Raw genomic sequence first — 15,374 nt, 5'->3', positions numbered from 1 at the left:
AATGAGACGAAAAAGAAATGACATCACATATCACTGAGGAAAGATTGGATGTCAAATGAATTTTTCCTTAAAGGCAAAATCCATGATAAATGCTATTGTTGAATTTGCATACAGAAACGTGTTTTCTATTATTGTCAGTCGATATGTTTAGACTGTCATTGAATGTTTTACATGAAACGTTCATTGGTCTCAAGTCGCAATCATTTTGTGCACGTGGAGTAGATTTGTCAGACTGCAATGTTTCTGTTGTTTTTCTAAAAAAAGGTCTTCATACACCAAGTCCTATATTAGGATTACAAACATATGACAAATCAGTATTTACTGTCTCCGATGTGCGGCATAGCCTATAACCACTTTTATTTTCACATTATTAATAATCAAGAAAAAGATGAAAATATACAAAGACCTTCAGGAGAACAAGAAGCTTCAACAAAATATTCGTAAGTAGAAGCAGATAACCAAAGGAAGAAGTAAGGATAATCACGTATACACATGGAATGATAAATAAAAAATAAAAGACAAAGATAAATGGTTAGGCTACAACACATTTGCTATGGCGAAATAATGCTAACAAGAGATCATTAAAAAAAAATGAAAACAATGGAATAAAGCTGATTGACCCTATAATCAATAGTCTTTACAAAATAATTCTTCACATTAATTCAGGAATCTATAACATTTGTATTGCTAGTTAATCAAAAGAAAAGAAAACCGTCATCATCATTTATATACGTCACCATGATCTACAACCAATTGAGACGGTAACAACAAAACACGTCATTTTTACGAGGATGTGCAGCTGATTAATATGAGCTGTGACTTTTTTTAAAATCTGAGCTGTGGTGCCACCAACTGTTCAGATATGGTCAGTGCAGTATTATTCTCATGCACCCTACGAGGGACAGTATGATATGTTATGAGTATTGCTTTACACATAAACACTGCTACAATACGATTAAAATAGTGACCATGCATATGATGCACATTATATATAATACTATATTTTTGCATGAAAATATTAATTTCACCACAATATTTAAAAAAAGTATTTTTACAAACTCTAATTGAACAAACTTTCTCTTTATTTGTTATTCTAATTTTTTTTAGTCAATTAATTTGGTTTTGTTCTGATTGTAAATGTGAAGGTCTAATGAAATGGTCTGGGACCCTTTCTTATTTTACATCTTTCAAACCGTGTCCCAATATTGCTTGTCATGTCGGCCTTTACCCCTTTTTACATGGCATTTCACCTTGTTGGAATGGAATCTGTGTATGTCTGTTTGGTTGGTTGCTAGAGCAGCCAACGGGTGTTTTTGAAAGAGGACCCACTGGGCAACTCCCACCACTCCCCATTACCCCTACCCATGCGTGGTTTCACATGTCCTGGCATTTAGACACCACATTCCCCCGCCATCTACACTACTAACTTCCCAAGTTGCCAAATTATATATATATGTATGTGATATATTCTTGGTGTAGAATATATATATATTCTAGGGTTAAAATTAACTTTCTAAGTGTAGTATATACTCTCATGATGTGCCAAAAATAAATTATATCATAAGATTCATGATGAAGCATTGTGGGAACATATGATAAATGATAATGTTGTTGTTTTTTGATAAGAAAATCTACCCTTTGCGTGACTGTCATGACAACTATGTGAGAGATGTGCATGGTAATGAATATGGGAATGTTAATGTATTTGGTCTTGGCAGAATAGTTCTGCTACGCTGCTCCTGCAGAGCAAGTACAGAGACTTGCGACTGCCAATACATTCGCAGACATTGCTGTGAACATGTAAGGCATGTTGTTGCTGCTGCACATGTAACATACATGAATTAACCCCATAGCAGATCTATACAGGTGGAGCTGGGGAAGGTGGAGGGTTTCTGAAAGATTGAAAAGTCTTCAAAGTAACTTGTGTGTAACATGAGATATTTTTTGTGGTGGTTTGTGGTGGACTTCAGAAAGGAAGTACACGAGTGCCCAGTCTGCATTTGTTTTTAATGTAAAGACCAATAATAAAGCAACAGAGAATGTTGGTATAATACATACACTTTATTAAAACCAAAAACACATAAAAGTCTCATAAAGTTTAAACATTTGGGGTGGAGAGGCAGGGGAGGGTGGAGATCACACACACACACACACACACACACACACACACACACACACACACACACACACACACACACACACAGTAGCTGATGAAATAGTGTTTATTAAACATTAAATTGTCATAATCAGCATAAAAGAAAGCTGAATGCTGATCTTTCAACCGGACCTTATGTCAATTTTCATTCATTCAGTGTTTTGAATTGAAAAAGGTCAAAACTGTGAACACATAACAGATTGTTCCAGTGCTGTTCCTGATTTACCACACATCTTACTGTAAAAATACTTACATTTAAATGTCAACAGTGTAAACCACACAGCACATAACAAAACCTAATATAAAATTACATACATTCTCAGCTCCTGACCAAACTACAAAGTCCTACTAAGCAGAAGTTGTGAGGGTATATTAGTGTTATAAATTGAAATGTTTTAAGTTTCTTGGGGCACTTTTTGACCACATGGACACCAATCACATACTGTACATTCCAATCTCAGATACATTCAGAGATATAACATATATGAAAGATTTAACTCATATTAGCATGAATATTTACACATTTGTATTCCGTATTAACAATTCTTAATAATTGTCTCTGCCCCATCAAGTCCACACTTTTTCCAAGAGGCCCGTAGGAAAGCAGTCTGGTGACGGCGCTGTGTGACTTCCAGTCTAATATTAGCCATGACAGCAGCAGCTGTGGAGCAACATCGCAACTTCTCATTCACTATGGTTATAGCCTGGGGAACGGGAAGACTATGGGGGTTGGAGCAACAGAGATCTTATTTGGTATCACATATATTTGATGATACACAGTTCGTGACTCTGATTTCCCAGGTGCAATGTAAGAGTTTATGACACAAGAAAAACAAAATAAGAACATTCCGTCATTGAAAGGATGATGTGATATATCTAAAATATTAAGCCTTCCTCACATGATGGCCTAATATTTTTATATAGCTTATCTGAAGACATTTAAAGACAAAAACATAAAATAAAACACATTTCACATATGCATGAAAGGACACCATTTAGCATTATCATTAATGTTACGTATTACTGTAAAAAAACACACATTTAAGGATTGTCACCAACACACATTTATAAAACACATTATATTATTATATAGCTTGATCTCAAATTGTAACAAAATTAATTAATAATAATGAAAAGGTTGTAATTTCTGTTTAATAAAGCAAACACTAAATAGGTATAGTTAACCATTTACGTGTGTGTGTGTGTGTGTGTGTGTGTGTGTGTGTGTGTGTGTGTGTGTGTGTGTGTGTGTGTGTGTGTGTGTGTGTGTGTGTGTGTGTGTGTGTGTGTGTGTGTGTTATTATTTTCTGTCTTGACATTTTGAAGTGTCCATTTGAAACTGAAAAACATAGGCACGATTATCTTTCCTTTTTTGGACATATATTTATTGAATGTGTATATTCAAAATATCTTCTTTTCTGTTCCACAGAGGATATAAAGTCATTCAAGTCTGGAATGACATGAAGGGGAGAAAATGCTGACAGAATTTTCATTTTGTGGGAACTATCTTTTTGAGAACCCTCTTGAAGACATATACCTCTGGTTGGGAATCATATATTTTTACAAGATCATTGGCCCGGTTTCATAGACAGGGTTTAGATTGAGCCAGGATTATAGTCCTTAGTTCAATAAGGGCATTTAATTTATTTAAAAAAAAAAAAAAAACATCACTGGTGTGCATCTTGAGACAAAACAATGACATTCATATTTTAAGATATGCTTTCAGTTAAAACAACTTAAACATGGATTTTAGTCTGGGACTAGGTTTAAGCCTTGTCTGTGAAACCGGAGGGTAACTCCTAAAAATATATTAAGATAAAATATTTTCCTTCCATTTATTCAATATTCCAAAATGCTGTTACAGAAGTGTCAAACAAACTCCATTTAAAGTCGTTGAAGAGAGGTCAGGGCTCAATGAAAGTCACTGATGCAGATGCATGTGTTTATTTGTACAACAGCAACAATCTTTTGAGCAGAGGAAAATATAGCAGCTAATTATAAATAAAATGCCTGAGCTTGTGTTCTAGTGTATGTATAACTATTTCACCTTAGCTAACGTTCTGCCAAGGTTCTCTCAAAGAACGTTTGTCCAGTACCGTTAATAGAATGTTCATTCAAAGTTCCCTGGTCTTTAATAATGTTCTCAAAACACAATACTTATATATACAAAACAATATTTATATATTGGTCATGGAATGTTGGGCATTCGTCTAACATTGTTTAAACTTTACTACCTGATTTTTTCCAGAATGTTCAGAGAACATTCACAAGTAAAAGAACATTTTGCTAAAATCTTTTTTTATTTTTTTTATTTTTTACATTTAAAAACCGGACATTTTTAACGTGCAGAGAACATTAATTTATAACTTGATGGGAACGTTAGCAAAACGTATTTTTGTTTGCTGGGTAGGAGCTCTATCGTTACTTTGAAGACAATATGTCATTATTAAATCTAATTTCAGATTAAAATAATATTTCAAATAGAAGAGAGTGGCTTGAAAGGGGAGTATCCAGTTATTTTTGCAAAGGTGAAAACTAAAGTTAGAATTAACATTGAAAAGAAAATTACAACTTTATCAGGTTTCACTTTATTTTGATTATCCCTTTAACACATTATATTGACGAGTTTAGACATGGTAGGGTTAGGGTTAGAATAAGTTGACATGTAGTTGTAAAGTTACTTATAGTCAGATAATGTCTGTTGGAGGAGCATCACAATAAAGTGTTAGGAGATAACACAGACAGTCTACTAATACTCTACTGAGAGTTAGTTGACATGTAGTTGCACAGTTACTTAAAGTCAACAGAATGTTCAAAAGGGACCATCAAAATAAAGTGTTACCCTTTATCATAAACACATCCAAATTTATCTGGCGAACCTTTCATATTGGACATATTGGACATGTAGAATTATCAATGTAATATTGATTTTACTGTGGTACAAGAGCTCTTCCTGGTAAGCAAAAGAAAAGACAGCACATTCTACATGACGCGACCTGTGCCATCTCATGCCCCATCCATTTGCTCCACCCAGCTGCTGGAAACCAGACCTCAGACAGCTGAGGAAGCAAGAGAGAGACAAGAGGGGGCCAATGTGTGGGGTGATAACAGAGACAGAAAAATGTGTGTGGGGGCAGATGGGGTGGTAGCTACACTATATATAGCCCAGCTTTGCCGTTGACCCTCATTCTACCGCGCAGAGCCCTAAGAGACCCAGCTTTTCCACACTGTACAAACCTCAGCGGCCCAGTCATGAGCAAGGCGTATTCAACTTCTGCCGAGACGGCTTCCTCTTACCGCCGTACCTTCGGCTCTGGCGTGGGCGCCTCCGTTTTCTCTGGCCGTGGTTCTTCTGGGTCCTCTCGTATGTCCTCCAGAGTTTATGAGATGAGCAAGAGCTCCGCTTCTCCCGTTTATTCCAGCCAACGCACATCCAGCTCCTTCGGTGGTGGCCAAATGGTCCGTTCCTATGCCGGTCTTGGTGAGAAGCTGGACTTCAATCTGGCCGACGCCATGAACCACGACTTCCTCAATACACGCACCAATGAGAAGGCAGAGCTGCAACATCTCAATGACCGCTTTGCCACCTACATCGAGAAGGTGCGCTTCCTGGAGCAGCAGAACCAAGCGTTGTCGGTGGAGATTGAGCGTATGCAGGGCCGCGAGCCCACGCGTATTGCTGAGATGTATGAGGAGGAGATGAGAGAGCTGCGCAGACAGGTGGAGACACTGACCAATCAGAGGTCTCGTATTGAGATAGAGAGAGACAACCTGGGCGATGACCTACAGAAACTAAAACAGAGGTGAGCACTACAAGAAATACTTAGGAGAAAGGATGCTTTCTGCAAACATTTCCATTCATTCAGATTCTTTACTTCGAATTCAAATTTGAAATTATATTTCTCAATGAAGATCGACAGCTTTGCGTTCATCTTCTTTGAAGTTTGAGATGATAGCTAGTTAACAGAGATCTGTGTCTCTCAAAGTAGTGAAGGAACATTCTCACAGCAACGTTACTAGAACATTCATGCAAAGTCATAACAAAAACGCTATTTATACATCCTCCATGCAACGGTTGGTTCTGAAATGCTTCAGTTGGATGTTTGTCTAACATTTTGTCACATCAGATAACATAAGAGCACACTTTATGGACACATAGTGACATTTATTATATAATACAGCACGTGGGGCCTGGAGGATGACACAGTGTAAAACAGGAAGTCATGATGCATGTCATTGAGTTGTGAATTTGGGAAAGGACATTCATGTGACATTTCTACTAAACTTCCCAGTAACATCCCACAGCATAATTGGTATGCACTGGAAAGAAATGCATACAGTAAATACCATGGGTGCCATGGCCAGATTTGTAAAGCACAAGCAGTAGACATGAAACAGAGACCACACAGGAAAGATATGGGTCAGGACCACCTCAGACGTTAAAGACAACATACCTTTGACGGGGTATATGGTAACCCCAAGTAGCAATGTAACTCGTGTAAGTGTATGATGTTGGAAAGAGTATAAGAGTGTTATTTCTATTTGCAAAAAGACCCAGGGTCGTATTGCACTGCTCAGATTAGACTGCTATTATTAGCCTCTTCAATACACCCCCAGCACTGCAGAGAATGCACGTCTCTAAAAATAACCCTTATCTTGCTCATAGTGTGTTGCGGTCTGTCTGAGTGCATTGCATTCAAGTGCCCCACAGAAACCACATCACGTTATCAGCACTGATTAACGATAACCGTTTAAAGCCTAGCGATTCCTGCGCATAGACATTGTTTAAAGTGAGCCTGATGGTGCGCTGACACATTGAGATTATATATAACTCATTATATGATCTGCAGCTTTAGCTATAAGGTCTGGCTACCCATTGTATGAAGAAGAACAAAACAAACAAACAACTAAAACATTCTGAGTATTGAAGCTCTCCATTACTTTCTAGTGGACATAGGGCCTTCAACTTTGGCATGGTTTGATTTATGGCTCTTTTCATCTCTCTGATGAAAATATCAGATGGCAACTGACTGCCAACAATTACATTCATGAAACCGGATATGTGCCACATTAACAACATGCCTCTTTCAAACGAGTCAGGGACATTTACATTCAACCCTGAGCTATACGTGTAACTCCAAGCATGTATGTAAGAATATAATGTTTCGTCTTGATCTCTGCGCATGAAGGAATGACAACTTCGCAAGCCGCTCTCAGCATATCTCAAAGACTGAGGACATGCAGGGCACCTTGGCCATTAGAACAAGCTCTGTGTCTGGCCACGTAGGAACTCCTGTATAACAAATTACAATATAAGACATTAAAAATCATCTTAATTTGAAATTGAACACAACAGGCTAAAGCATTTTAAGAAGGTACTCTGTTTTAAGTCGTATTTACTTCATGTATGACTTCAAATTAACATGAAGACTAATATAATCCCTGTATTCCACAGACTTCAAGAGGAGATCCACCAGAAAGAAGAAGCTGAGAACAACCTCTCTGCTTTTAGATCTGTACGTTATTTATTACATTTATTTATTATTTAAATATTTATTATAATAATTTATTACGATTATTTTACATTCTTAAATTTAGCATTGTTTAACATGTGAGTTTAACATTAAAGATATACACATATAAATACCAAAGCAATTCATTTTGAAAAATAAAAACTGAATTATTCCACGATTGCTGTGCTCTCTGTAGGATGTAGATACTGCCACTCTGGCCAGGCTGGACCTGGAAAGACGTATTGAGGGCCTTCATGAAGAGATTGCATTCCTCAAGAAGGTCCATGAGGAGGTTTGTATACTCTGAAGTTACATTCCTCAACATATTCCACGACTATATACGTGACTAACTGTTCATCTCTCGGTCTGCGACCTCCCTTACTCTCATACCCAGCATACAACACGTACAATGACCTTTTACTCACGAGGCTCTGAAGTCAAGTTCTTTAAATGCTTTGTCTGCTTTTTATTTGACATGTAAGGATAAAATGGTCACATGTGGGTCTGTGTGTGTGTGTGTGTGTCAGCTGCGCATTGACAGTGAGGGGGCAGTGTAAAGCTGTGCAACAGATGCATCCCTATAATTAAACAGAGACAGATTCTCTGAGACACAGCTGTGAGGAAAAAGAAAAAGGCCTTACAAGGCCTCACAGTCCTACAATTACAACAGAGATGAAAAATAATAACAGATGCACTCTTCAAAATAAAAGTTCAAATTTTTGCAACAATGCCATAGAAGAACCATTTTGGGTTCTCCAAATAACCTTTCAGCGATCAGTTCTTAAAAGAGCCATTTTTCTTAGGGTGAAGAAAATGTTAATAATCGAAAGAACTCTGAAGATTTTTGTTTGGCATCGTTCCATTAAGAACCTTTAACATTCATGGATTCTTTCCATTCAACAAACGTTTATTCATAGAGGAAACATTTTCTAAAATGTTCCTTACACTAAAAATGGTTCTTTGAATAACCGTTCACCGAATGGTTCATTGTGGAACCAAAAACGGTTCTTCTATAGCATCGCTGTGAAAACCCCCCTTTCGAAACCTTTATTTTGAAAAGTGTTTAAAGAAACATATGATTTCATGGATATTAAAGGTTTTTAAAGGGATAGTTCATTTCAAAATGAAAATTATGTCATAATTTACACATCCTCAAGTTGTTCCAAACCTGTACCAATTTCTTTCTACTGCTCAACACAAAAGAAGATATTTTGTTGGTAATCAAACAGTTGATGGACCCCACTACTTTGGAAGTCAATGGGGTCCATCAACTGTTTGGTTACTGACATTCTTCAAAATATCTTTCTTTGTGTTCAGCAGAAGAAAGAAATTCAGACAGGTTTGGAACAACTTGAGAGAATATTCATTTTGAAAGGAACTATTCCTCTATAATGGAACCATCAATGGCAAAAAATAACCTTTATTTTTAAACGTGTTTTATAGTCTCATTCATTAACATGCTGGGTTCCATAGAACAAAGTCACTTTTTTCACCATTCCTTCCATGAAAATGAACAGTTCACGTTATGGGTGGATGGACACCTCATTTACTCTCCATATATAATATATATATACTCTCTTATAAAAAAGTGCACTCTACATTCATGTCTCTGTGTTTACCGTTTAGGAGATCCGTGAGCTGCAAAACCAGATGCAGGAGAGTCAGGTGCAAGTCCAAATGGACATGTCCAAGCCTGACCTGACTTCCGCCCTCAGGGACATCCGTGTGCAGTACGAGGGTATTGCTGCCAAGAATATCGCAGAGGCTGAGGAATGGTATAAGTCTAAGGTCTGTATCAGAGGTTTTAGAAATATGCAGACATACAATTCAAATGCTATATTCAGATCTATGCATCTAGACTGAAAGGAGTTTGAGCTAAACTATTTTGTTCCACCCACAGGTGTCCGATCTGAGCCAGGCAGTAAACAAGAATAATGATGCTCTCAGACAATCCAAGCTGGAGACCATGGAGTTCCGTCACCAGATCCAGTCCTACACTTGTGAGATCGACTCTCTCAAGGGCACCGTAAGTCCATAACCCTTAAATGCATGAAGGTTTTGCTAATCATTATTACATGTTTGGGTCTTGAGCGACCCGGATCTATATCTAACACGGATGGATGAATCTCTACCTGATGCGATTGTATTAAACTCTCCTGATATTAGAGTAACAATTACAGTAGAATAAAATAAAGCATATTTTGTTACCTTTTGGAGCTTGGAAGGGTTCAGTTTGAGCAGATGTTTTATACCATCATCACTGTCCTCGTCAGAGCTCATTTCCCAAAATATTCAGCATCTGGATCATATTCACAATCTCATACATATTCTCAAAACTATTTTCAACACCTTCAAAATCAATATTTTGATCGCTGACAGCTTCTTTGCTGATGATACTTCCTATTCTTTTCTTTTCTGCCTGCGGTAACTATGAGTTTAAAAACGTCACTTCATCACTGTGTATCAGACATTGCCACCTTGTGGAATAAACGTGAATTGCACTTATTCAGTCATCAAAGATTCAATTGTTGTTGTGCAGAAATAAAATATACTTGCACTGTTACACACCTCGGGTTGCTAGCGACCCTATACAATTTTTAGGAAAAAATGAATGGAAAAACAGGCATTCTTTTATAAATGTTTTCTTGTTATATTGTTTATAATTAATTACTTGAGGAATACGAAGAAGGTTGATGTCTAACTTAATGAAGAGGAGGGTAGTGAATGACGTCCCGGGTCACTAAAGACCCGAGCTATGCGTTTAAGGGTTAAAGATCCTGCTCATGGGCTCTAAACCAAGTTATTATTTCTCCGCCAAAACAAATATTAGCTCAGCCTCTGCACACCTGAATTCACCTTATTACTAAATCTTTAATATGTTTCCCCTGGTGGTCCATGAGTAAATTTGATTCTGTAAATAACCAACAGTAATGGCGCACTGTAATCTACTGAGCTCATAATTATTACTCTACTCAGTTCATCTCAACTACGGTCTTTCTTTTTCTTCTGTACATCAGTTTCACTCATACCAACTCCTTTCTTTATTCCCCCCACTTTCTCTACCTTTCCGTCATTCTGTCTGTAGAATGAATCTCTGATGAGGCAAATGAGGGAGATGGAGGAAAGGCTGGGTCGCGAGGCCGGTGGTTATCAGGACACCATTACCCGTCTCGAGTCTGAGATTGCAAAAATGAAGGATGAGATGGCTCGCCATCTCCGTGAGTACCAGGATCTGCTGAATGTTAAGATGGCACTGGATGTGGAGATCGCCACCTACAGGAAGCTTCTGGAAGGAGAGGAGAGCAGGTAAGACATAGAACATTGTGGGAACATTGAGAACATTGTTCTCAACTGATATAACAAAAATAATTTAATATTATTAATCTTGTTTTCAGGATCTCTCTGCCTGTGCAGACCTATTCTTCCTTGAATTTCAGAGGTGAGTTATTTAAAAGAGAAACTAGCCTACTTTCACACTCCTTAAAGGGGTAGTAGGCTACTCACCATCATGTCGTTCGAAACATATGACTATTTCTTTTGCGAATCATAGATGTTTCAAATAACTTTTTTTTGTCCACACAATGAAAGTAATTTGGGTTCCAAACTACTTAGGGTAACACTTTAATTTGATAGTCCACTTTAAACATTCTATAGGCTAAGTAACTTTGTTAGCTAAGTCAACTAACTCATTAGAATATTAGACTGTCTGCTTAATATTTGCTAACACTTTATTTTGATGGTTCTCTAACAGACATTCTACTGATAAGTAACTTTGCAATTACATTTCAAATTATACTACTACCCTAACCCTAACCTAACAATGTTAATTCTCCGAGAGTTAGTTGGCATGTAGTTGCAAATTAATGAGAGTTAGCTGACATGTAGTTGTAAAGTTACTTATAGTTAGTAGAATGTCTAAAGTGGACTGTCGAAATAAAGTGTAATCCAACTTTTAACATCAACTCTCATCTTCAAACTCCTGACTTTTTCATCCACAAGGGGGGGCAAAACCATGTTTTTTAAAAATAGGCCTACTTCAAAATCTCCTTTTGTGTTTTGAGTACCTCAACTGATATCAGTAATGCAAAAGATGATATCAGTAATGCAGATGCAGTATTTATTTACTATGTGAGGGTGAGTTTAATGATACCGAGGTTGTGTATTTCGTTGTCATAGAAACCAGCCCAGAGCAGCACCACCAGCAACAACAGCGTGGATCTGAAGTCCACTCTAAGAAAACAGTTCTGATCAAGACCATTGAGACCCGGGATGGCGAGGTAACATAAATACACAAACAAACACTTGCTAACAGACTAGTAACCACCTGATACAATTAATGTGCCAGTAATGAAATATATACAAACTATCCAGTCTCAAAAACATGTATTATAAACATGCACATATGTACTGTATATAATCGTTATCATCCAAATAATTTTCTATTTTACTCTAGACTAGGACAACTAGTAAGGGCATGAACGCCCTCAGTGCTCAGTGTGTAAGTTAAGCTATATGGCCTGTTTCTACAGTCCTTTCCCCAAACACATTCCCCAAAAAATCCTGTTCCCTATTAACCAGCACTGGGTTGCACAACAGAATACTCCATGTATCACTGTTAATATTAATATTCTGCTCTGCTGAATAATACAGAGAGTGTTTCTGCACAGCACATATGGAGAACTTCATTTGTGAACGAATGTGTCTTGCACAAACCCAGTATTGATTTGCTGCAGGAAAAGGGCTGTTTTAACTTATTGAAAAACCTCTCCCAACCGTCTCTGTTTCTTGTAATGGAGTATCACTTTTTTTAAGCACTTTTGTGTTTTTCCAGCATTTATGTGCAGCATGTGTAATCATTCCCTTTTTTTCCCAATCCCTTCAGGTCGTCAGCGAGTCCACGCAGCACCAGCAGGACATCATGTAAAGCCTATGAAACAGATTGAATTTCATTGAATCCCTAACTTACATTTTCACAGATGGCCTCAGGCTTTTTATGCACACACCCAGTATTATCATGACCCATTACTGCATGTGTGGATGACGCACAAAGACAAAAGGAAAGTGAGCTGAAGAACGAGAGGGAGAACGAGCGAAACGGCGCAATACAAATACTGTCTGGAGTGTAAGTGGAGTCTGAAAGTGGCCAGTTGATCTCAGAGTTTCTGTTTATATGAATGTACGTGTGTGCATGTGTGTGGTTGGGTCATAATGGGAAAATCTGAGAAACTGTTCCACCTCTACAAAAAGACAACAATAAAATGCTCTGTATTTTCCTCTTATAAAATTGAAGGCTTCTGTGCTTTTGTATTAATCTCATACATTGAATGAAGTAATAAGTAAATTTCTGGGTAGACAACAACACTCAGTAGGCTATAGGCTACCTTAAAATCTTGGCTACAAAACAGGTATTGAACGTTTCCACTATTATTGCCCGGGCAAAAAGCTTAACATTGACATTTTGTCAATTCGGAGTAAATTAGATATTAAATAGCCTTACATTATGGAACAAACTATAACTATAAATATAAATATTTTACGGTGTCCGTGATACAGAGTAAATACTTAATTAATTACTTAGTAGTGGACGTTGTAATAACATGTAACAAAATGTAATTAACATGTTACTAAGTTATGGAACAGCCTGTACTTACAGATTGTAATTATGCACATGTAATAGCAGCTACTGTTACACATATGTAACAAGCCGAGTCAGTTACATACGTGGTACAAACTTGGTACAGTGTAATTATATAAGTAAGTACTTAGTACTACACAATGTAACAACAAGTACTTAAATATGTTAGGCTACTAAGGTCGGGGAAAGCCTGCAGGTACACATGGTCATTTTGTACATTCTGTAGCATTACACTTATGTAACATAAAATAAAGTGTATCAGGATTGTACTTAAGTGCACTTCATGTGTATCTACCTTATCAATCTTAATAAACCCACTAGTTCACAGCTTAAATACATGCAGTAGCTTCTTAATTACATTAAAATGACATAATATTACACAGGGATAAGCTACGTAAAATAAGGTGTATTAAGATTTTACTTGTACTTCATGTGTATCTATAAACCTTATCCATCTCGGCTTGTTACATATGTGTAACAGTAACTGCCTATTACATGTACATAATTACAATCTGTAAGTACAGGCTGTTCTATAACTTAGTTACATGTTAATTACATTTTGTTACATGTTATTACAACGTCTGCTACTCAGTAATTAATTAAGTAATTACTCTGTATCACGAACAGAGTAAGTGTTACCAAAAATTTAATTAGTGAACTGCATAAAATTACAATTTACAGTTTGCTAAATGATTAAATGCAAAATTTTGCGGGTGCAGCCATTTGTAATTTTAATGTGTCTGGCTCATTTCTTCGAGTTATTTAGCTAAGCTGTACAAAACAGTTAATTGCCGTATGCTCCTTAATATTGCAAACTGGTATTTCTTACCATATTATTTTAATGTAGCCTATTGTCTTAATTATAAACGCGCTGGTTTGTAGCGCAAACAGTTTTACAGTTTACTGCACTTTGATATATTCTTCTGGTTATTTCCCTATAGCGGCTAAAGTTTTGGCCTTTAGTTGCTTGTCGCTGGAATCTTATCGCATTGCATCTGGTTAGAACACGTGTAAAAAGGTGAAAAAACATGTGAATTTTAACATGTAAAATATGTGTATTTCACGTGTTAAAGGCGTGTTGTTTGCGCGGTAACAACGTGACGATTTTACACGTGCGTGTTTGCGTTGTTAACGTGTTAAAATTCATGTTTTTTTTGTTGTTTTTTTAACCTTTTAGCCTTCCATAAGCAACACCAAACCAATCAAAAAATCACAGCCTATCGAAGAGCGTGTGCATCTCTCTGCAAGCGCACTCCACTCGAATAGATAAGTAGGCTACATAATCAAATTCATAATTATTACACCATTTTAACATAATTAATAACACATACTGAGTGACTGATACAATCTTTGTCATATAGAATACACTTGTTTCTCACTGAGTTCACAGTTTGATTTTACCTTTCATGTATTTTTAAGATCTGAGATAAATTATCCATTGTCGCTTTCATATGGCTATAGACCTTATGTAGCCCCGCCTCTTTTCAGCGCTGCACTCGTGTTCTGTCTTCCGGTTTGTATTTCCACAACAGCATGAAAGTAAGATCTTACAGATTTATGAATGAACCGCTCGTTTAAAAATATTCCTGCTCTACTGACATTGGTTATGACATCCGCTTTAGACATTACAGTGCTAATGGTAACTTTCAGTTTCTCTACAATAAGTTAATCCACTTCACCAGCTAATTAGCCTATACTCTTCGACAGCGATGCCATAGAAATATGCAGAGTCATATCAAAGACAGAAATCCATATGGCTGCGTGCTTGTTTCTATAAAGATCTATAAAGGTCATGCAAAATTATATTCAATTACGACACAATTGAATTGAATTAAAAAACAAAACGGGGAACAAACTGATAGGTTAAGCAATCACGAAATTTCATAGTAAAATCCAACCTTCTAATTCAGCATCCAGCTGTTTGTTTCTGAGCCGAAGGCAGTAGCATTTGTGCAGTTACCTCACTTTACACGGACAGGCTGAACGCATCATCATAACCTTAATGAGACTCTTTTATTAGCATTAACTTTGACCTTTAAAAACCTCCAAGGCTGTTGTGTTTCAGGCTTAC

At 37.0% G+C, this 15,374-nt stretch overlaps 1 protein-coding gene across 1 annotated transcript; it reads left to right on the top strand.

Moving 5' to 3' along the window:
* Window positions 1-4,552: 4,552 nt before the first annotated feature.
* Window positions 4,553-13,634, top strand: desma (desmin a). Its single transcript, XM_079619404.1, has 9 exons — window positions 4,553-5,958; window positions 7,611-7,671; window positions 7,865-7,960; window positions 9,295-9,456; window positions 9,569-9,694; window positions 10,754-10,974; window positions 11,064-11,107; window positions 11,845-11,945; window positions 12,551-13,634. Exons 1-9 carry the CDS (start codon window positions 5,408-5,410, stop codon window positions 12,590-12,592), a joined length of 1,404 nt encoding a protein of 467 aa, XP_079475530.1. The 5' UTR covers window positions 4,553-5,407; the 3' UTR covers window positions 12,593-13,634.
* Window positions 13,635-15,374: the final 1,740 nt, after the last annotated feature.

This window comes from Phoxinus phoxinus, assembly GCF_949152265.1.
Source record: "Phoxinus phoxinus genome assembly, chromosome: 7".
NCBI lineage: Eukaryota > Metazoa > Chordata > Actinopteri > Cypriniformes > Leuciscidae > Phoxinus > Phoxinus phoxinus.
Note: the sequence above shows the minus strand (reverse complement) of the source record. Positions and strands in the feature narration are given on the sequence as shown.

Excerpts from the sequence above, each read along its gene's own strand:
- desma (XM_079619404.1), top strand. The coding sequence starts at position 5,408 with ATGAGCAAGGCGTATTCAACTTCTGCCGAGACGGCTTCCTCTTACCGC. Across the intron at positions 10,975-11,063 it reads CTGGAAGGAGAGGAGAGCAG|GATCTCTCTGCCTGTGCAGA; the intron begins GTAAGACATAGA and ends TCTTGTTTTCAG. Across the intron at positions 11,108-11,844 it reads TTCTTCCTTGAATTTCAGAG|AAACCAGCCCAGAGCAGCAC; the intron begins GTGAGTTATTTA and ends TCGTTGTCATAG.